This window comes from Rhinopithecus bieti, unplaced genomic scaffold (assembly GCF_001698545.2).
Source record: "Rhinopithecus bieti isolate Rb0 unplaced genomic scaffold, ASM169854v2 scaffold_31823, whole genome shotgun sequence".
Lineage (NCBI taxonomy): Eukaryota > Metazoa > Chordata > Mammalia > Primates > Cercopithecidae > Rhinopithecus > Rhinopithecus bieti.
In genome coordinates, this window is record NW_016814121.1 from 2161210 (window position 1) to 2184356 (window position 23147).

At 53.8% G+C, this 23147-nt stretch overlaps 1 protein-coding gene across 8 annotated transcripts in view; it reads left to right on the forward strand.

The window, feature by feature from the left end:
- The window catches only part of RAPGEF1 (Rap guanine nucleotide exchange factor 1), a 132040-nt gene extending 119833 nt beyond the window's left edge, over positions 1 to 12207 (forward strand). For all 8 annotated transcript variants that reach the window (XM_017849912.1, XM_017849914.1, XM_017849917.1 and 5 more), the window contains 8 exons: positions 859 to 1044; positions 2195 to 2279; positions 2392 to 2486; positions 4540 to 4618; positions 4724 to 4825; positions 6332 to 6429; positions 8635 to 8763; positions 9374 to 12207. In XM_017849912.1, coding sequence (XP_017705401.1) covers positions 859 to 1044; positions 2195 to 2279; positions 2392 to 2486; positions 4540 to 4618; positions 4724 to 4825; positions 6332 to 6429; positions 8635 to 8763; positions 9374 to 9524 — 925 coding nt within the window. In that variant the 3' untranslated portion in view covers positions 9525 to 12207. The remainder of the gene's footprint in view (positions 1 to 858; positions 1045 to 2194; positions 2280 to 2391; positions 2487 to 4539; positions 4619 to 4723; positions 4826 to 6331; positions 6430 to 8634; positions 8764 to 9373) is intronic.
- Positions 12208 to 23147: the final 10940 nt, after the last annotated feature.

Sequence of the window (23147 nt, forward strand, 5' to 3'; positions counted from 1 at the left end):
CCAATCCACCTGCTTCTCCTGCCCATCGGCTCTGGGCAGAGCTGGCTCTTGCCTGCATTATCTTGGTCCTTTGAGAGAATGGCCTGTCCCCAGCAGGCCAGGGTGAGGTGGGTGAGGTGTCTCTCCACCCCGTGCCCAGGCCCTGGATTTCCTCATGAGGTCCCTTGTGGACCCTCAGGAGAGAACCCGCCACACCCACCTGCTCCCATGGGTATCTTAGGTCCAGTCTCCAGCAGGCGTGCTCTCAGCCACCAGCCGTGGTGGAGGCTGTGTGGAGGCTGGAATGGGAGAGGCTGCCTCTCCCTCCCTCCTCAGTGTTTCCATGGCTGGCCATCTGACGGCATGGCACTTGCCATATCGGTTCCGCTAACGAATCTCCATCAGGCGGACTGTATTCCTCCTGCTGGGGGAGATGACCGTGGTCAGGGGCTGTGCGGCTGGGAAATGGCCACGCGTGGACAGCTCTCAGCAGGGCAAGTTGGGGAGCATCCCTCAGGCATCTAGTCTGAGAGGTCAGGAAGTCTTGGTGTCTCATCGTCCAATGGGAGCAGTAGCTCCCCAGGGCGGGATTCGTGTGGGACTTGTCCCTGCAGCCCAGGCCCCAGCAGAGTCCCTGGCGCTTGTCCAGTGCCAACAGATGGCTGTTGCCTGTGTGGCAGGTGGTATGACCATCCCAACACCTCTAAGAATGCAGGCAGCCATCCCAGGCTCTCGTCTCCTGCTCTCTTCCCATGAGAAGTTTCCGGGCCAGCTCTGTGCCAGTCATGGCCCTGTGCCCTTTGTGTATCCCAAGGCAAAGCCAGAGTCTGCCTGGGCCTTGTCTTCCTGCTCCTCACCTTGTGCTCTTTGGTCCTTCAGCCTGGTGGAATTGACAGAAGAGATCCTGAAGCTGCTGATGGAACTGGTCTTCCGTCTGGTGTGCAACGGGGAGCTGAGCCTGGCCCGCGTGCTCCGGAAGAACATCCTGGACAAGGTGGACCAGAAGAAGCTGCTCAGGTGTGCCACCTCTGGCCAGCCCCTGGCGGCCCGGGGGGTAGCAGCCAGGTGAGGAGCCCACCTCTCCAGCCCCGCCTCTTCCCCAGGAGCCGTGCCTTTCTCAGTTTACCCTCCCTCCCTGCCAGCCCCACAGCCCCATCCTGGTTCTGCACAGGCGCTTTGATGAGATGCCTCAGGAATAGCCCTGTGGGTCCCTGGGGGCTGGGCCTCTTCTCCAGGAGACACATATTGGGTGGTGATCCCCTTGTGAGTAGGAAGTGGGCAGCAGGGCATGGGGCTTCAGAGGACAGGGCAGGAGTGCACACACCCTGGGCTTGGGTCAGTTCTGGGTTGTCCCAGCATGAACATGGCAGTGGTTGATGCTAGTCCGGCCCTCCAGGCTACCCTGACCATCCCTAAGAATCTGCATAAAGAGGCCGGGCGCAGTGACTCAAGCCTGTAATCCCAGCAGCACTCTTTGGGAAGGCCGAGGAATGGGCGGATCACGAGATCAGGAGACGAGACCATCCTGCTAAGCACGGTGAAACCCCATCTCTACTAAAAAAATAGAAAAAACTACCGGGCGTGGTGGCGGCGCTGTAGTCCAGCTACTTCGGAGCTGAAGGCCAGAGAAAGGCTTAAACCCGTGAGGTCGGAGCTTGTGAGTGAGCTGAGGATCCGGCCACCACAGTCCAACCTGGGGAACAGAGCCAGACTCCCTCTCCAAAAAAAAAAAAAAAAAAAATCTGCAAAAGATTCCCTGTCTGTGGCCCACCCCCTCTACACCGACGGTGAGTGCCATTTGCAGCTATAGATGTCTTTTGAATAGTGGGCTCCTTCCGGTGAGCGCATAGCCTTCGTTTCTTTGGCACCATCTCTGTTCTTGCTGGCCACCTGGAAGTGGGCTCCAGCCATGAGCGAGCCTTCTTGGCATCTCAGTTGTCCATGAGCTCATGAGGGAGACTCAGTCTCCTGATTCCAGAAGCTGCTGGACACACTCGGCAAAAGCAGGAGAGAAAGGCAGACGGTGTTGTCCCGGAGAGAGGCAGGAGGCCCATAGGGCCCCAGGGAGCCTTTTGGGGCTTCCCCGCCACGTAGCCTCCACGCGCCTGCTGGGCAGAGAGGCTCTCCTGCTCTGACACCTGCAGCCCGGGCCTGCTTACCTCTCCCCACCGCCCTCCCCACCCCTGACGGCTCTTCTCACGCCTCTGTCTTCCAGGCCGGGGACCTTGCACGACTTTCACAGTCATGAGATCGCGGAGCAGCTAACTCTGCTGGATGCTGAGCTCTTCTATAAAATAGAGGTACAGGCTGCTCCTGCCATGGGGAGCCACACTGGTTGTCCCTGAATGAGAGAAACCCCCATTACGGGAAAGCCGGGGGCTCCACCTCCAGCTGCCTTCTTTCCTTTTGCAGATTCCTGAGGTTTTGCTTTGGGCAAAAGAACAGAATGAGGAAAAGAGCCCCAACTTGACCCAGTTCACGGAGCACTTCAACAACATGTCCTACTGGTAAGAGGGGCCCAGCGCCAAGCCCTGTTGCTCTGGTTGGTGGCACGTCTGGGTGGGCTCTGCGTTTTCCTTTGCAGGGAGCTCGAGTGGTGGGAGAAGGAGCTACCTCTTTCATTCCTCTAAGCTCCTGGGGGCCCCACGAGCATTGACCACGAACGGTAGACAGAGGACAGGGGCAGGCAGAGGACAAGGGCAGGGACAGGACGGGGCTTGCTGGAAGTGGCCACCTGGTCGAGGAGGCTCAGTGGGGAAGAGTGCCAGGGTCGAGGAGCAATGTCTGCCATAGGTGGCGTTGGGAAGGGCGTCGAGTTTGCCCTCCTGCCCTGTCACTGCCAGGCAATCTCAGGCTGACACTCAACTGACTCTGCCTAACAAAACAGCACAAGAGTGGGCTCTATAACATTAATGTTTGTATTTAGTCTTTAATTCTGTGTGTGTGTGTGTGTGTGTGTGTGTGTGTGTGTGTGTGTGTGTTTGAGATGGAGTCTCGCTCTGTCGCCCAGGCTGGAGTGCAGTGGCGCAATCTCAGCTCATTGCAAGCTCCACCTCCCTGGTTTACGTCATTCTCCTGCCTCAGTCTCCCAAGTAGCTGGGACTACAGGCGCCCGCCAACACGCCCGGCTAATTTTTTGTATTGTTTAGTAGAAACAGGGTTTCACCGTGTTAGCCAAGATGGTCTTGATCTCTTGACCTTGTGATCTGCCCGCCTCGGCCTCCCAAAGTGCTGGGATTACAGGCCTGAGCCACTGCGCCCAGCCTAGTCTTTAATTCTTAAAGCAAAATGAATCCCAGTAGTGTGTTTATAAAGCAGAGCTCTTGTCTCTTCAAGAGGCGACAGAGCCCCCACAGCAGCTCAGCATCAGGCAGGACCCCGCCCAGAGCTCAGCAGCTGTGCGCCCCCCACTGCCCACTGCTGCCTCCAGGAGAATGTCTGATGTGTTTTAAAGGCCCTGAGATCATCTCCCCTTTTCCTGCCATCCTCCCCACAGAAGCACTCCGTCCTGGGGAAAGCATGGTTAGCCATGGCAATCCAGCGTAGGGTTTTGCCCAACAGGATGTGGTTTCTAAGGCAGACGGAAGCTGCACACAAGGCCCCAAGCCTGGCTTCTGACACCAGCCTCTGGCTGGGTGCAGGAAGCTTGGGGGCACACTCCACAGGGCCTGGCTGCACAGAGGTGCAAGCACAGTGGCTCACACCTATAATCCCAGGACATTGGGAGGCCAAGGCAGGAGGATCACTTGAGCACAGGAGTTTGAGACCAGCCTGGACAACATAGAGAGACCCCCATCTCTACAAAAAATTAAAATTAGCCAGGTGCAGTGGTACATACCTATAGTCCCAGCTACTCCAGAAGCTGGGGCAGGAGCAACAGTTGAACCCAGGAGTTCAAGACTGCAGTGAGATATACTCACTGCACCGGGTGACAGATGGGTCTCTTAAAAAAAAAAAAAAGAAGCAGTGCAAAGTGTGGCACCTCCTCTAAGTGACCCTGGTAGTGGTCCCTGTGAACCACAGGAAACTGAGGCCAGCGTGACACCCTGCTGCATTTATCCCACAGATGAGACTGGCCTGTGGCTTTGGTCTCGGCTTTGGTTGCTACTAAGGTTCTCAGAAGTTCCTTCCCTCGTGGCTGCCAAAGGTGACTTCTTACGTCACGTGCTAGCGGGTCTCCCCGAGCCAGTCCTGTGCCAAACAAGGAACTTGCCCAGCCCGCTGCTACTTGGGGTCCATGCTTGTCGGGAAAGGCTCTGCTTTGATCCTCCCATGCTCCACCTGCAGATTCAAAGCCCCTTTTGGGCCTTTACCAGATTTCCTTATGGTCAACAGATTTATTGTCACCAGATTTCCTTGTGGTGTCTTGCCTCTGTCCCGGGATGCTGTGAGCTCCTGGAGAGCAGAAAGTAGGTCTATGCCTGGGGCAGGCTGCAGGTACTCTAGGGGTGGGCTGGTGACCACTGGCATGGAAGTCGTACAGGTCCTGTCTCCACCAGGACCCCTGGGGCCTGCAGGGACTGTCAGCTCAGCTGTTTCTTTTTCCCTTGGTCCATGCAGGGTCCGGTCCATAATCATGTTACAGGAAAAGGCCCAGGACAGGGAACGGCTGCTCTTAAAGTTCATCAAGATCATGAAGGTAATGGTGGCCAAGTCCTCCCCAGGCCCCCACTATCAGTCCCTGCCTGGGGAGCCCGGGACCCGCCTACCCTCCTGCCTCACGGCGCCGCCCCTCTCTCGGCAGCACTTGCGGAAGCTGAATAACTTCAACTCCTACTTGGCCATCCTCTCTGCCCTGGACTCAGCGCCCATCCGCAGGCTGGAGTGGCAGAAGCAGACCTCAGAGGTGAGTGGCCTTGGGGCGTGGTTGGGAGGATGGCTGGTAAAGGGGGCCACGCAGCCCTCAGACAACCAGCTGTGGCAGAAGGTGCTCCCACTGAAGTAAAGGCTGGGCCTAGGCCCGTGCTCTGCCACCGACATGCTGTGTGGCCAGGACAGCTACCCTCCCACCTTCCTGTCTCTGATCCCCAATCTTCAGGCCCCAGGGAGCTCCGAGGTTGGTTCCAGGGTGGTCACGTCCTGGTGTTCTGCTGCCACCCAGCAGGCCCATCCCTGGGTTCCCATCTCCCTGCCCTTCCTCAACCCGTTCTTCTGAAGGGTCTGCTTCGGGCCGGGCGCTGCGGTAGGTGCTGGGGATGCACGGTGAACAGCCCAGCATGATGTTGGGTGGGTTTCTGCTGGATAAGCGCTAAAAGAGGAAGGGCGGGCAGGTGGGCCAGCCCAGAGGAAGTGTCACTCATGCCACCACCTGTAGAGGAGGAGGAATTTCCTGGGAAGGGAAGAGAATCAAAGGGGACAAAGGAGTGCACAACTGGGAGCAGGTGGGCATTGGCACCTCCAGGAACAGGAGGAGGCCAGGGGACCACATCCCCAGAGAAGGGGACCAGCTCTAGGTCACGAGAGCCTCAGGAGCCTGATGAGGAGTTGGGCCTTTATCCTGTGTGGGGAGATATTACTGCAAATGGGGGCAAAACCCATAGCTTTGAGTGTCAGCCAGGCCACCCAGAGGTCATGTCAGGGACCCGAGGGTCAGCCAGGCCACCTGGGGGTCGTGTCAGGAACCCGAATGTGACCCAGGCCACCCAGGGGTCATGTCAGAGACCCAGGTGTCAGCCAGGCCACCCAGGGTCGTCTTGTTCAAGCCCATGTTCAGGGATGGTTGTAAGCTAGTGTATGGGACGAGGTGGGAAATTCACACGGCCTCTCTGCAAGAGGGTTCCTGAGGAGGCAGCACTTCAGGGACAGGCACCTAACAGGAGAAGAGGCAGGAGAGGGGCCTTCTGAGTGGGGCAGGGCTGGCTGAGTCTCCTAGGCAGGAGCCCCCCGCCCCTGCAGGAGAGAAGCCTCCAGCCCTGAGGAGGGCGAGGTCACATGCCGTCTCTAGTTGGTCCTCCCTGAGTGCAGGGCAGAGCGAAGGCAGCTCCGAGCCAGGAGTGACGCCACTCAGTGTGTGCCTGGGAAGCTCGTCTGGCTGGCAGGAGCCCATCTTCCGGGACATCGTACACACGTAGGCGCTGGCTGCCCAGGCACAATGAGTACTGTGGGGTGTTTCTCCACAGAACGGCCTGAAGTCCCCCTGTGACCAGGGGTTGGGCTGACACTCGTTGAAAAGGGCAGAATCCCTGCTGGCCAGGGCCAGGACCCACACCTGGCTGGATGTTTGCACGTGGTGGGACCTGTGGAGGTGGGCAGAGGGTGGCTGACCCTCCTGTTAGAGAGGAGGACCAGGGCTCTGTCCCAGCACTGCCCCAGCACTCGCTCACACCTGTCCTGTCCTGTCCTGTCCTGCCAGGGCCTGGCCGAGTACTGCACGCTGATTGACAGCTCGTCCTCCTTCCGAGCCTACCGGGCCGCCCTCTCAGAGGTGGAACCTCCGTGCATCCCGTACCTGTGAGTAGCAGCCCCTCCAGGCCCCCAGCCCCGCCTGGGTTTGCCTCCATTGCTCTGGGGAAGATCTGTCAGGCTCCAGCAGAGAAATCCTAATTTAGGGGTTTCTAACAGAGACATTTGTACTTCGGTTTTACTTAAGGTTCTTGTAATACATAATGTACAATACATATATATAATATAATACGTAATGCTTCTTATAATACAGTTTGAACAGAACAGAAGGGCTCAGGTGAAGAACACGGGTTCTCCTTCCCCAGCCCCCAGCCCCGCTCTCGTTTCCTTCCGTAGCCTGCCCGTGAGCATGTGCAGCCATGCTTGTGACAGATGTATGGCTCCTGTCCCCACACACGGCATCACACAGTATTCCAGTGTCCTCACACGTGGCTGCGCATTAGAACAACCTGAGGATGCACAGCCACCCAGGAACCTTGAGAGCCTTGGTGTAAAGAAGTTCAGAAAGTGCTTTCTGAGTGTGGACCATGGGTGGGAGGAAATATGTTTCATAGCAAAGGGACGTAGCGGAATAACCAAAGCCAAACAAGTGTCTGTTGCAGGAGTTACGAGAGCCTTTAGTGTGCTGTAGACACTGAGACTCTCCAAGAGACCAAGACTCAGCAGCATCCCAAGGCTGAGTGTTCAATGGCACATCCTATAGGGCTCCTGTAGGGCTGCCCTCCAGGCCTCAACTCGCAGAGATACAAATCCTCAGGTTTTCTGCTCTGAGCGCTAACAGTCTTTCCCACCATGGCTCCACATCTGCTCCCTCAAGCTGAGTTCTCCCTGAGTGGAGGAGCTGCCCCCGTCTCTCTCATCTGGCCTTAAGTCCTCTGCAGTCAGAAGCACTTGTTTGTTTGTTTGTTTGTGATGGAGTCTCACTCTGTCACCCAGGCTGGAATACAGTGGCATGATCTTGGCTCACTGCAACCTCTGCCTCCTGAGTTCAAGCAATTCTCCCACCTCAGCCTCCTGAGTAGTAGCTGGGATTACAGGCGTGCACAACCATGCCCGGATAATTTTTTTGTTTTTTTTTTTTTTTGTATTTTTTTAGTAGAGTTGGGGTTTCACCGTGTTGGCCGGGCTAGTCTCGAACTCTTGACCTCAGGTCATCCACCTGCCTTGGCCTCCCAAAGTGCTGGGATTACAGGCGTGAGTCATCACACCCGGCCTGTTTCTTTGTTTAATAAAGACGGAGTCTCTGTCACCCAGGCTGGAGTGCAGTGGTGCAATCATAGCTCACTGCAACCTTGAACTCCTGGGCTCAAGGAATCCTCCCACATCAGTCTCCTTAGTAGCTGGGATTGCAGGTGCACACCACCATGCCCAGCTAATTTTTGTATTTTTTCGTAGGGACGAGGTCTTGCTATGTTGCCCATGCTGGTTTCAAACTGTTTTTTTATTTTATTTTATTTTATTTTATTTTATTTTTTATTTTTTATTTTTTGAGACAGAGTTACATTCTTGTTACCCAGGCTGGAGTGCAGTGGCTCAATCTTGGCTCACTGCAACCTCTGCCTCGCAGGTTCAAGTGATTCTCCCACCTCAGCCTCCCAAGTAGCTGGGATTACAGGTGTGCACCACCACACCCAGCTACTTTTTGTATTTTTAGTAGAGACAGGGTTTCACCATGTTGGCCAGGTTGATCTCAAACTCCTGATCTCAGGTGATCCTCCCACCTCGGCCTCTCAAAGTGCTGGGATTATAGGTGTGAGCCGCCACACCCAGCCTAGCTGTTTTCAGACTCTTGAGCTCAATCCTTCTGCCTCAGCCTCCTGTAGTACTGGGATTACAGGTATGAGCCATTGCACCCAGCCCACCACACCTGTTAATAAAAGGAGATCTCTGCCCCTGCCCCCTGGTTTGGGTTTTGGGTTTTTTTGTTTGTTTGTTTGTTTGTTTGTTTGTTTTTACTGCTCATTTGTTTAATGTTACTTTAGCAGCCATGGCAGCCACGTCACCCTCAGGCTCCTCATCAGCTGTACTGGCTTCCGAGGGCCCCACCAGGTGCTTGTGGAGCCAGAGGCCAGAGGCTGAGGAGGGAGTTTGTTCTGGGAAAGACAGGCACCCCAGACTGGCTCTTTGGTTTGCTCTGGGATTTGGAAGCAGCAAGGGCTAGAGTCATGTGTCAGGCGCTAGGACTCGCAGTGAGCAGCTGCCAAACCAGCCCCTCCCTGTAGCAGTAACAGGCTTCCTAACCCGTCCTCCCAGGGGGCTGATCCTGCAGGACCTGACCTTCGTTCACCTGGGAAACCCAGACTACATCGACGGGAAAGTGAACTTCTCCAAGCGGTGGCAGCAGTTCAACATCCTCGACAGCATGCGGTGCTTCCAGCAGGCGTGAGTGCCGCCGCCCCGGGGGGCTGGGCAGAGCGGAGCCCTGGGCCACACCCAAGGAGAGACAGCCCGGGATGCCGAGGGGAGAGGGAGCCACAGAGGACCCAGGGACCCACCCCCTGCTGAGCAGGGATATAGTCCAGGCCCTTCCATTTCTGCCAGGATGACTTGAGAGCATGCCCACCAGGCTCCATGCCAGGCCTGGCCCTGGGCCTGGACCTGGACCCCGTGACAGCACAGCTCATCCTCCCATTTTACACACCAGAAGCTGGTGCCCACCTTGCTATGAGAAGCGCCTGACAAACCCTGGCCTGCCTGACTCTGAGGCACCAGAGCTCCCCCAGGGCGGGCCCTGACATGCATTGTTGGGGGCAGTGGGGTCACCTGGGGCCCCTTCCCTTTGAGCAGCCCAGCCTCAGGGCCCTGTTTGTGCTCCATGTGCTGGTACTGTCTCTGAGTGCTGGTGTCCCCCCTCTGTCACATTGGTTAACGGCAGCCCCTGCAGCATCCGTTTGCTGCGAGGCTGTGGGGATGGTCCCCACGGCACCATCCAGGAGGGTGGATGTCCAGCCCACACAGGTGCTCACTGACTGCTCCCCATCCCCTGCACCAGGCACTATGACATCCGGAGGAATGACGACATTATAAACTTCTTCAATGACTTCAGTGACCACCTGGCTGAGGAGGCCCTATGGGAACTGTCTCTGAAAATTAAACCCAGGAACATAACAAGGAGAAAAACAGACCGGGAAGAGAAGACCTAGGAGCAGCCACCGGGATCGAGGAGAATGCTCGAGGGGCGTGGAGGGCAGCTCCCAGACCGGAGAGGACCTTGGACCTGTTAGGCGCATGGCAGGAGTCCCGGCCTCGGAGCCACGAGGCTGGCCGGGCCTCAGCGGGGCCGGGCGGGAGCTGGAGCCTGCCTGCCGCTTCCTGCCTCCCTCCTCTGTGGGAGCAGACCCGTGGGCCTCAGTGCAGCCAGCAGGCAGGTCTTGTTGCCAATTTGCAAACCGGTGGTTTTCTGGTTTGGTTTTGTTTTCTGCTTTTACTTCCATCTCTCCCCTCTTGCCCTTCCACCCACTCCCCTCCAGGGAGACAGCAGTAGAGACCTCATCAGCAGACCAAGGAAGTGGCGGGTGCTCCCCTTCCCTGAGCTCCAGGGTCCCTGAATCTTCTGAAATGGAAAGTGAGGGGAGGCTTTCTGGGGTGGGCTGTCCTCCAGGGGTCCTGGAATGGGGGCGAGCAGCTGGGTGGGCAGAACACAGAGTAGACTGGGAGGAGGTCCTTTTCACTTCTCGCTTCCGCTTCTGTTGCATGGAGGATGGTGTGAGCTTTGCAGCAGGCCCGGAAAGGTACGCAAGTGACGCCTTAGCAGCCCCGCAGCCGGTGCTCTGCACTGCGGTACTGGCGCCATCAGGGCCTCCCTCGCCCGCCTGAGAGCAGCAGCAGTGTCTGTCATCCCGTCGCCCCTTACCCCCCACCCCAGGCCACTGGGCCCCTCCCACACCACCTGGGGAGCTGAGCAGAGGAGGCTGGAGTAAGGGAGGACTTGATCATCCAAGAAGTACTTTTTATTGCTGGGAGTCTTCTGAACCTCACCAAACTGAGGCCAGAGCTGAGCTCCTGGGGGAGTTAGTTCAGAGGGGAGAGGCCCGCACCTCCCTCCTCCATCGCTCGCTGTGTGCCTTAAACTCCATCTCCTGTCCCTCCCCATCCCCTGGCTTTCCCTCCCTCCTTGCCCTATCCTGGGCCGGCCAGCAGGGCTCCTCCTCTGGCTCTTCAGACCTTTCAGCCAGTGCTGTCAGTGCCCCTGGGAGGGAAGGGCATCCCTGAGGCACCCGAATGGGCCGTCGGGGTGCAGGGAGGCAGAGGCCTGGCCGCGGAGGAGCCTCCTAAGGTAGCAGCTGCAGCAGGTGCGCCCTCTCCCTACTCTCCCCACAGCAGAGCGGCTTCCAGAGCAGATGCTCTTTCCATCCTCCTCGTCAAAACCGTTCTCGCTGCTGAGCTTGGCAATCTGGGCAAGGCTTGTGGGGCGCTTGGCAAACAGAACCTGCCCTGTGCCACCCGGCTCTGTGGCCTCCATCCAGCATGAGCCTGCAGGCAGGGCACTGCGGGAACCCAGTCGTGCTGCCCCAGCCCATGCCTCCGGGTCATGTGAGTGCTCACTTGTCCCAGGTTTAGGACGCGGTCAAGTGAACAGCAGGGTCTAACTCTGCTTACTTAGCCCAGTTCAAACAGAACAAAGGCAAAACGTAGAAAGCAACATCTGTTGATCATTTAGGTTTTTTTAAAACAACCATGTCACTTTGAGTCCTTCGTGGGTTTTTGAACAGCATTTATCAAGAAGAAAATGTGGGTTTTCTCCCCTCTCCCATGTTTTGTTTGTCCTGTAGATAGAGGGAGGAAAGCCGTGCAGTGGCAGGCGGGCCCCCTCTGGCGGTGGGCCTGCAGGGCCAGCCGGGACCTGTCACTTTATTATTTAAGGAGTGTGTGTAGAGTCGCTGGCTTATTAACAGTATTGTGTGTGGGTTGGGTTTTTAGTTTGTTCCTTCTTTTTGAAGTCCCTCATTTCAACCCTTGCCTCTCCCCTTCCCTTGCCCAGCTCTGTTGAATGCTGCTGTGCGCGTGTGAGGGCCTCTCTGCACACAGGGCCCTTGGGTTTGTGCGAACTGAAATTCTCCCTGTATTTGTGAGACTCGTAGGAGTCCCCCTCTGTAGCACAGGCAATGCCAGTGCCATGCTGTAGCCTCAGAAACCAGGCCTCTCCACCCAGCAGCAGGCGGAACCGTGTCTGTGGTCGGGTGCTGTCCACAGCTCTGTCTGCTTTGTTCTTGGGCTTGAGCCGGGTGGAGGTGGGGTCTCTTCACCTTCCCTGAATTCAGAACAGACCCTGTGCCTGGCCCCAGTGTGCCCAAGCAACTCCCCAGGCCCTTGTTGGGAGCCCTTGGTGGTCTGAGCAGCGGGGCCCAGGCAGCACGTGAGCAGTGCCCGGGGCTCGCTGCGTGAGGACGGCAAGGTGCGATGTATGTCTCACTTACTGATGGCAGGCGTGCCCCTGCGCCCCCTGCTCCTGGCACTGGTTATTGCTGAGCTCTGTGCTCAGTGCTGCGGCCTGGCCATGGCTCATCTGTTCCTTTTTGGGGGCCGGGCGGGTTGTGGGAATCCATCTTCACAGACAGATAGGAGCCAGGCGGAGGACTCGTTCCTTGCAGAGGTCAGTCCTCACCTGCAGGTGTCGGGGGTGGCAAGGAGGGGCAGGCACACACCATGTCTGACCTAAACCCGATTCTGGGGAGCATCTCCCGCTCCAGCCCCACAACCTCCACAGGGTTACATTGTAATATATATGCCCCAGCTAACCTGTCTGATGGTGGCATCTTCCTGCAGACATTTCAAACATGTAACTTTGATATGAAAAAAATAAACACAGACGAAAGCTGCCGAATGTCATGTCCGCGCTCAGCTGCGTGTGTGCAATTACAGTGACAGCCCAGCTTGCTCTGGGCTGGCCTCAAAACCTCTTTTCTGAGACCCCTCTCGCAGGTGGGGCTCCTGGGAGGCTGAGGGTCATTCAGCTGCATTCCCAGGCCCACTCGCTGCCGTTGGGGTAGTTGTGGCTGAGTGAAATGGATGTTGCCAGAACTTTCCCTCCTAGGCCTTGTGCCCTAGAAGCAGTCAACTGGGCAAAGAATTGCTCGTTCCCCGGAGGTCGGTTCATGCATAAGAGCCCCCCACCCCAGTGTCCTGGTGAAAAGGGTATTCCTCGGGTGGGATTCGGGAGCGCAGGCTCTAGAACTGCTCCTCAGGGCCCGGAAGCACTGTCTTTATGGGGTGCCTTTTGCGGTGTGTCCTCTGCCACCCAGGAGGCAGCGCACAGAGGCTGGGGCCCAGCCCCAGCAAGGAACAGCAGAGCCTCTGCACTTACAGGAGTCGGAGTGAGGAGGCCCTGGAGGTTCCAGTCCCTTCTCTGCCCTGAGATGTGCTGTGTCCCCTCCATGCAGAGTTAGGCACAGGGCCCAATGGTTCTGGGAGACCATTCACCACCTCCCTGTCTTCCTTGTCCTCCCAGAGCCACCCCCACGCCACGGCCCACCTGTGCCCCAGGGTTTCCACCCTAGCACCTGAGACCAAGCACCCCGGCATAGCCACCCGGGGATGGCGGGAGTCAGGGCCAGCCCTCATATTCACCCTGGTTCCCAGTCCGCAGCTTTCAGCCCCACGGCGGCCCCTGGGGAAGCCGAGGATCTCTGCATCTCTCTGTACCTGGTCGTGCAGAGGTCAGACCTGGTGAGGAGGAGGCATCTCCCTTCATGGCCCCTGAAAGGCAGCAGCTTAAGTCTGTCCCTTTAAAGGGGGAGGCCAAGTATTCCCGGACCGATCACAAGATTTGATAGAAGGGACCCCACATCAGGCAGGCATCCACTGTCCCCTTGGCTGTTGGCGGAGTGCCGTGTGCCAGGCACCACCCCGGGAGCCTCCAGGAACCTCGGAGGTGATGGAAGCCCAGGTTCTTTATTTTGTTCATTGCGTTCTCCGGCACATTGCTCAGCCACTGGTGCCTCAGGCTCCTTGTTATCTGCTTTTGTCCATTTCGGCCAATGAGCTCGCAGAGGCCCGAGAGAGACCAGTTCACTCCTTAGTCCTCCACTCCCATCTCCCTCCCCTGCCAGCAACGCCAGGAACCTGGTCTGGCCCCAACAACCCCAGTGAACATGCCAGGTACGGACCTCAGGCCTCAGCCTTCCCACCAGGGCCGCCACCCTGGTCTTTGGTGACCGGCAGACCGCGAGATTCAGCGAGACCGCGAGGTTCAGCGAGGGAGCCGCCATGGTCACGGAGGAAACACCTTGGCTTCCACCCCACCCGCAGAGTGTCCCCGCCCAGGGCCTGAGAGTGTGCGTGCTTAGCCAGTAACCCAGGAGGCTCCGATGCCTGCTCCAACCAAGAACTGCAGTCCCACCGAAGGTATCTGAGCCGAGGGCTCCAAGCCTCCCTCCTGCTCTGACCTTGCGGTGGACAAGCTGGGTCCCACCCCCAGCAGTGCAAGGCTGGAGAATGAGGTATGATGACTGACTGCTCACTGTACCCCTGTGGGGTGAGAGGCAGGCCCCAGCATTCATTCAAACCATTTTTTTTTTTTTCATTCATTCACTAGGAGTGCATTATTTAGGAAGCAGTCAAGATGTGGCTCGGGCCATCTGAGTCCCTCATTGGCTGCCAGCAGTCTGGGGGTCATACGGCCTTGGCTGCAAAGGGCTGTGTCCTGACTCTGCAGCTAAGCAAAAGGACTCTGGGTAAGTGGTTTTCTTCTCTGCTTCCCAGTTTCCCCAGCTGGAAGTAGGGGTAATAACAGCCTCTACTTCCTAAGGTCTCACAAAGTTTCAATGAGTTAATACTTGGAACAGTGTCTGGTGAGCATTTTGGGGTACCAAGCACTTTACAGACTGCTTTACCTCATTCACTTCTCTTAATCGAAAAATCACACAGGCCGGGCGCAGTGGCTCATGCCTGTAATCCCAGCACTTTGGGAGGCTGAGGTAGGCGGATAACTTCAGGTCAGGGGTGCGAGGCCAGCCTGGCCAACATGATGAAACCCCATCTCTACTAAAAATACAAAAATTAGCCAGGCGTAGTGGTGGATGCCTGTAGTCCCAGCTACTCAGGAGGCTGAAGCAGGAGAATCGCTTGAACGTGGGAGGCGGAGGTTGCAGTGAACTGAGATCGCACCACTGCACTCCAGGCTGGGTGACAGAGCGAGACTCTGACTCAAAAAAAAAAAAGAAAAAGGAAACACTAAACTTGTTTTATGAATGGAATATAACCTTGACAATCAAGACAAGGACAGTACAAGATAATTACAAGTCAGTCCAGTGTATGAATACTGATACAAAATTTATAAAATCATCTTAGCAACCCCAAACCAGCATCACATAAAAATCGGTCCTTCCTGACCAGGTTGGGCTTATCTCAAAAACGCAAGGATGGAATAATTTCAATCAGTTAACGTCACTGACCCCCATGCCAGACGCTGCGGCTTTACACATCTGGTTTGCATCTCCTTCCTGGGCACACGGGACTACACTTCCCAGGCTCCTGCCTGAGATCTGAGAGGCAGACACATGTCACTGTGGGCTGGGCGTTTAAGAACTGTTGCGTGGCTCCATACTTACTCTTTCCCACCCCCAGTACTCCTGGAGTCTGGGTGGTAAGATGGCAGAGCCCCAAATTGGGGGAGCCTGGACAGGGACCACCCCACTCACCCACGCTGGGCTTGCTTGACGTGAATGAAAATTGAAGCCATGGAGACTTCAGGGTTTATTTTCACGGCATGGCCTCACCTCCCCCAAATACACCACATTAACAAATTAAAGGAAGAGGCCGGGCGCGGTGGCTCAAGCCTGTAATCCCAGCACTTTGGGAGGCCGAGACGGGCGGATCACGAGGTCAGGAGATCAAGACCATCCTGGCTAACACGGTGAAACCCCGTCTCTACTAAAATACAAAAAACTAGCCAGGCGAGGTGGCGGGCGCCTGTAGTCCCAGCTACTCGGGAGGCTGAGGCAGGAGAATGGCCTGAACCTGGGAGGCGGAGCTTGCAGTGAGCTGAGATCCGGCCACTGCACTTCAGCCCGGGCGACAGAGCAAGACTCCGTCTCAAAAAAAAAAACAAATTAAAGGAAGAAAGCCATAAAATCACCGCAATAGTCACAGAACAGCCTTTGTTAAAATGCAACATCCATTCATTATTTTATTATGAATAATAAAAATTCAGGGTTTCACTTTTGTCCCCCAGGCTGGAGTGCATGGCATCTGCTCACTGCAACCTCGACCTCCCAGGCTCCAGTGGTCCACCTCACCCTCCCAAGTAGCTGGGACTACAGGCATGCGCTGCCACACCCAGCTAATTTTTTATTCTTTGTAGAGACCAGGTTTTACCATGTTGGCCAGGCTCGTCTTGAACCCCTGAGCTCAAGCGAGCCACTCACCTCGGCTTCCCAAAGTGTAGGATTCCAGGCATGAGCCACTGCGGCCAGCCAAAAACAACCTTTTTGTTAACTAGAAATAGAAAGCCTCTTTAATCTGATAAAGGTTACCTTCCAAGATCCTATACAGACATACTTAATTGTGAAATATTCAAAGTGCTTCTTTTAAAATCAGAAACAAGAGAAAGATTCCAGTAACTCCTTGTCTGTTCATTGTACTGGAGATCCTTGCCAACGTTGTGAGAAAAGTAAATAACTGAGAGATGAACAAGAAAATCTATCAAGGTGGCTAGCTATACAACCAGGTAAAAGTTAAATATATTCCTATATACAGTCAAAAAGCAACCAGAAAACGTAATCCTTTTTTTGTTTGTTTTTGAGGATTTGGGGTTGTTTTCTGTTTTGTTTTTTGTGTGTTTTTTTTTTTTTTTTTTTTTTTTTTTTTTTTTTTTTTTTTTTTTGAGACAGAGTCTTGCTCTGTCGCCCAAGCTGGAGTGCAGCGGTGCGATCTCAGTTCTCTGCAAGCTCTGCCTCCCGGGTTCACACCATTCTCCTGCCTCAGCCTCCCGAGTAGCTGGGACTACAGGCGCCGCCACCATGCCCAGCTAATTTTTTGTATTTTTAGTAGAGACAGGGTTTCACCGTGTTAGCCAGGATGGTCTCGATCTCCTGACCTTGTGATCCCCTGGCCTTGGCCTCCCAAAGTACTGGGATTCCAGGCATGAGCCACCGCGCCTGACCTGTTTTTGTTTCTTTTATTTTATTTTATTTTACTTTTTGAGACGGAGTCTCGCTCTGTCACCCAGGCTGGAGTGCAGTGGCGGGATTTCAGCTCACTGCAACCTCCGCCTCCCGGGTTCACACCATTCTCCTGCCTCAGCCTCCCGAGTAGCTGGGACCACAGGCGCCCGCCACCTCGCCCGGCTAATTTTTTGTATTTTAGTAGAGACGGGGTTTCGCCGTGTTAGCCAAGATGGTCTCGATCTCCTGACCTCGTGATCCACCTGTCTCGGCCTCCCAAAGTGCTGGGATTACAGGCTTGAGCCACCGCGCCCGGCGTTTTTATTTCTTTTAATGGTGTCTTGCTCTGTTGTCCAGGCTGGAGTGCAGTGATGTGACATAGCTCACTGCAGTCTCAAACTTCTGGGCTCAAGCAGTCCTCCCACCTCAGCCTTCCAAGGGACTCAGATTACAGGCACATGCCACCACGCCCGGCTTCAAAAAATGTAATCTTAAAGGACCCCACTTATACTAGCATCACAAGTCTTAAGGTCCTAGACCAGCAAAAGATGTGTGAAACCTTATAGGAAAAATCAGATTTTATTAAAAACCATAAAAAACACCTTAATAAATTGAGAGGTGTGAATGTTTGTGGATAGGAAAATTAACTTTCTGGGAGACAGGGTCTCACTCCCATCACCCAGGCTACAGTACCATGGTGTGATCTTGGCTCACTGCAGCCTCATATTCGTGGGCTCAGGTGATCCTCCCACCTCCAGCTGGGACTACAGGTACATGCCACCACCTCCAGCTAATTTTTTTTTTTTTTTAGTAGAGACAGGGTTTTGCCATGTTGCCCAAGCTGGTCTCACACTCCTGGGCTCAAGCAGTCCACCTGCCTTGGCCTCCCAAAGTGCTAGGATTACAGGCATGAGCCACCACAGCCAGCCAACTTTTGTAAAGATGTCACTTCTCCCCCAGATAATGTATAAATTCAAAACTATTCCAAAGGAAATCAAAGAAGGACTTTATGTGGTCCTTGATGAAGTTAATTCTAACGTGTTAAAGAATTACCACTCTGGCGATTCCACCCAGCCGTCCTCCTAGGAAAGCTTGATCAGATTTTAAAATCCTGCCTGTGGCCAGGTCAGGTAGCTCTCACCTGTAATCCCAGCACTTTGGGAGACCAAAGCGGATGGATCACTTAAGGTCAGGAAATCAAGACCAGCCTGACCAACATGGTGAAAACCCCGTCTCTACTAAAAAAAAAAAAAAAAATACAAAATTAGCCAGGCGGCCGGGCGCGGTGGCTCAAGCCTGTAATCCCAGCACTTTGGGAGGCCGAGACGGGAGGGAAGCCTGACACCTGGGGCCATGTAATGTTAAGGGAGTCTGACAATTCCAGATGAGGTGCCGAGGAACTGAGCAGAATTTCAGACAAAGCGTAGTTAAGGAAAAAAGGGGAGAGTCCATAACTCACCAGGCTTTGAATTGAAACCTCAGGCAGGTGCCCTGCAGGTGGAAGGGGCACCCACGACAAGTATAACAACAGGGACGGAGCTGGCTCCAAATCATCTCAGTCCCTGAAACTGGGTTAAGATGATTCTGGACACCTAGCAACCCAGGCACCTGCCAGAAACAAAAGGCAAAGGAACCGGAGAGGTTTGGCCTGGCGCGGTGGCTCACGCCTGTAATCCCAGCACTTTGGGATGCCAAGGTGGGTGGATCACGAGGTCAAGAGATCGAGACCATCCTGGCTAACACAGTGAAACCCCGTCTCTACTAAAAATACAAAAAAATTAGCCAGGCATGGTGGCGGGCGCCTGTAGTCCCAGCTACTCGGGAGGCTGAGGCAGGAGAATGGTGTGAACCCGGGAGACGGAGCTTGCAGTGAGCTGAGATTGCGCCCGCCACTCATCACATCAGGCCTTGCGCGGCAGATAGTACACAGAGCGAGATCATCTGTTCTGTACATAAAATAAGACGAACTAGTTAGCAGAGAGCCGCCGCCGCGAGAGTGAGCTAAGCCTGTAACAATTCGCTCTTACATACATTGGAGGCCGAGAGGACTGGGCGAGCGAAAGGTCAGAGATTCTAGAGCCGATCCTGGCTATACGGTGAGACGCCGTCGCTCTACAAAGAATACAAAAAACTACCCGGGCCGACGAGGCGGCGCCTTGAAGCCCAGCTACTTGGGAGGCGTGGGCAGGAGAATGGGCGTGACCGGAGGCGAGCTTGCAGTGAGCTGGATCCGGCCCACCGCACTCCAGCCTGGGCGACAGATCCAGACTGCCGTCTCAAAAAAAAAAAGAAACACTCGAGAGGTAACTATACACACCTAGTCTCAAGTTATCTTCTATATATATATCTATCACTATACAGCAAAGAGATGAGGCACAGCATCTGCATGCTAAAAATGGTACTTCCAGCGAAAAATAGGTCCTTTCGGCCAGAACCGCCATCTTCCAGTAACTTACTGCCAGAGAATGAACGATATAATGTGACGATGAGAGAGACCACCCGATAGAATGTTCTCCTAGGCCTTTACAAAACATGCGAATTGATACTGACTCCGTTGTGGCACGTATATGCGAATCTATTAAGAAAGGTGATATTGTAGAACATTCAAGGGAATGGGGTACTGTCAAAGGAAAATGCCCCACCAAGTGTTTACATGGCAAAACTGGAGAGTCTACAGGCGTTACGCCAGCATGCTGTTTGCATTGTTGTTAACAACAGTTAAGGAGCAAGATTCTTGCCAAGAGAATTAATGTGCATATTGGCACATTAAGTCACTCTAAGAAGCGGAGATGGCTTCATGAACCGCGTGAAGGAAATGATAGAAAAAGGGGACAGCAAGCAGCATATGGTACCTGGGGTTCAGCCTCAGTCACAGACATAGCTCACCGCCAGAGAAGCACACTTATAGATAGAGGACCCATCGCGCTGAGAGGCGCTGAGCTGCGGAACTTACCGCTTGGCATCATAGGTGTTAAAAAATAAATAAATAAAAGACCTCTGGGCTGAAAAAAAAAAAAAGAAAAATAGAAGCATTTGACAGAATCAGCCCCCGAAGCCTGAAATTTGGAGTTCTCAAAGGTGGGTGTGAATGTGCAATGCTTAACTGTGTTCTAGGAGTAACACAAGCCTGAGAAATTGGCAAATAATTGGAATATATAAACAGGACAAATGGAAATTCTAAACCAAAAAAAACCTCATATAAAGAATTCAATGACTGTTTAAGAGCAAAATTAGGGAACTGGAGATAGGTTAGAAGCTGTGGGGAGGCCGGACACGGTGGCTCACGCCTGTAATCCCAATATTTTGGGAGGCCGAGGCAGTGGATTACTTGAGATCAGGAGTTCGAGACCAACCTGGCCAACATGGTGAAACCCCATATCTACTAAAAATACAAAAATTAGCTGGGTGATGGCAGGCGCCTGTAATTCCAGCTACTTCGGCGACTGAGGTAAGAGAATCACTTACAGTCCAAGAGGTAGAAATTGCAGTGAGCCAAGATCACGCCACTGCACTCCAGCCTGGGAGACAGAGTGAGACTCCATCTCCAAAGAAAAAAAAGATGCTGGGGGTAGAGTGCAGCATGAAGAGACACAGGATGGAGCAAACCAGGCAGGAGGAGACCCAGGGATGGAAGTCCTGAGGGTAAGTGGACCAGCAGAAAGGAAAAGGTCACAACAGAAGCAGGGAACGCCTCACGTGTACGTCAATGTTCACAGCAGGATTATTCACACTGGCCTAAAAGGGGAGAGGACCCAAGTGTCCATCAGCTGGTGCAAGGATTAACAAAATGAGGTACGTCCATACAGTGGAACACTTCAGCAGTCAAGAGGAATGAGCTGACACATGCTGCAACATGGATGAGCCTTGAAAACATGGACATGGCCGGGTGCAGTGGCTCACACCTGTAATCCCAGCACTTTGGGAGGCCAAGGTGAGTGGATCACAAGGTCAAGAGATCAAGACCATCCTGGCCAACATGGTGAAACCCTGTCTCTACTAAAATACAAAATTAGCTGGGCATGGTGGCGGATGCCTGTAGTCCCAGCTACTTGGGAGGCTGAGGCAGGAGAATCACTCAAACCTGGGAGGTGGAGGTTGTAGTGAGCCAAGATTGCGCCACTGCACGCCAGCCTGGCGACAGAGCAAGACTCTGTCTCAAAAAAAAAAAAAGAAACATGGACATGAAAGATGTCAGATGCAAAGGGTACAGTATCACATGATTCCATTTATATGAAGTGTCCAGAGAAAGCAAATTTATAGATACAGAGAGCAGATTCATGGTTGTCTGGAAGTGGAAACACAGACTAGAAAAAGGGTATGAGGGACTCACGCCTGTAACCTCAGCACTTTGGGAGCCCAAGGCAGGCAGATCACCTGAAGTCAGGAGTTTGAGACCAGCCTGGTCAATAAGGTGAAACCCCGTCTCTACTAAAAATACAAAAATTAATGCGGTGGCTCATGCCTGTAATCCCAGCACATTGGGAGGCTGAGGTGAGCGGATCACTTGAGGTCAGGAGTACGAGATCAGCCTGGCAAACAAAAGGAAACCCTGTCTCGACTAAAATACAAAAATCAGCTCAGCATGATGGTGGGCACCTGTAGTCCCAGCTACTCAGGAGGCCAAGGAAGGAGAATTGCTTGATCCCAGGAGGTGGAGGTTGCAGTGAGCCAAGATCACACCACTGCAGTCCAGCTTGGGCGACAGATCGAGACTCCCTCTCAGGAAGAAGAAAAAAAAGAATACATATATATATACACACACACACACACACACACACACACACACATATATATATATAAATTAGCCCGGCTTGGCACACGCCTGTAATTCTAGCTACTCGGAAGGCCGACGCATAAGAATCTCTTAAACCTGGGAGGCGGAGGTTGCAGTGAGCTGAGATCGCGCCACTGCCCTCCAGCCTGGGTGACAGAGCGAGACTCCAACTCAAAAGGGGTTCATGAATGATCTTTGGGAATGATAGAAACTTTTAAAAATTGGATCATGGTGCTAGTTGCACAATTCTGCAGGTTTAAAAATAACTGAATCATATACTTAAATGAGTAAATTTTGTGATATATACATTATACTTCAATAAAGCTGTTATTTTTTTTTTTAAGTTTTTCTAAACCAACTGCCCGGTTATCATGTCCGAGTCCACCCTTTATTAACTGCTCTGCAATGAAGACGTCTCCTTTGCAGCGAGCACGTTAAGTTCTGTCAACAGAGGCGCTGGAGAGACACTGCTGGAGGAAGGCCCTGGTCTTTTGTCCTTGCTCTGGCTCAGTGTCTGCTAGAGGCATGTGTGGAGACCTGTCCTACCATGCACCTGTCACTTCGGCCCCGGTGCTGGTAGGGTGGCCACCTTGCTGGGGCCCTCCAGGCATGGGTAATGCACACCTCACCCTTGTGCCACTCTGCTGGCCAGGAGGTTCCCAACACCCCAGCTCCCAATGCATGCCTGCCCGCCAGCCTCAGCCCACCTGCACCTCAAAGGGACTTGCCCAGCCCAGTGAGCCAGCTCTGGCCCGGGGGCCCAGTGAGTGCTACCTCCCAGTGGGCTGCACTCAGACCTTCTCTGTGACTTCTCAATCCCAGCCATGGGGATTGGGCCGTCCTAAGTTTTTCTTTTTTTTTTTTTTTTTTGAGACGGAGTCTTGCTCTGTCGCCCAGGTTGGAGTGCAGTGGCCGGATCTCAGCTCACTGCAAGCTCCGCCTCCCGGGTTCACGCCATTCTCCTGGCTCAGCCTCCCGAGTAGCTGGGACTACAGGCGCCGCCACCTCACCCGGCTAGTTTTGTATTTTTTAGTAGAGACGGGGTTTCACCGTGTTCACCAGGATGGTCTCGATCTCCTGACCTTGTGATCCGCCCGTCTCGGCCTCCCAAAGTGCTGGGATTACAGGCTTGAGCCACCGCGCCCGGCCTGAGAGTTTTTTCAGTTGCACTTGCACTCAACGTTTCAGATTTGCAGGAGCTACCTCTCCTTCGTGGCGCTTTAGAAAAGTTTGCAGCTACATTATCTGCTAAATGTCTGTCTCCCATGTTGGACTGCTAGCTCCAGGAAAACAGATCCTTCCTTCTTCATGACTATGAATCCTAAAACTAGAATTTCCGGGTCAAAAGTCATGCATATTTTCTGTTATTTTAAAAATTCACAATACATCCTATTTTAAAATTCAGCAATGCATTGCACAAACCCTCCTCATCACCTTCTGTCCCCAAAGGCAGCCACTATCAGCAATTTGGAATAAATCTTTCAGACTCTGTTTTTTGCATGCCTATGTCCATAGTTATATGTCCATGCATATATGACAGGGACATTGTATGTATATAATTAATAAATATGCACATAAATAGTGATAAGCAGTTAAAAGTGCAAAAGTTTTAAATTCCTCTCACATACATATTTTTGTTTTTGTTTTTGTTTTGTTTTTTTTTTGAGGTAGAGTCTCACTCTGTCGCCGGGGCTGGAGTGCAGTGGCCAGATCTCAGCTCACTGCAAGCTCCGCCTCCCGGGTTTATGCCATTCTCCTGCCTCAGCCTCCCGAGTAGCTGGGACTACAGGCGCCCGCCACCTCGCCCGGCTAGTTTTTTGTATTTTTTAGTAGAGACGGGGTTTCACCGTGTTAGCCAGGATGGTCTCGATCTCCTGACCTTGTGATCC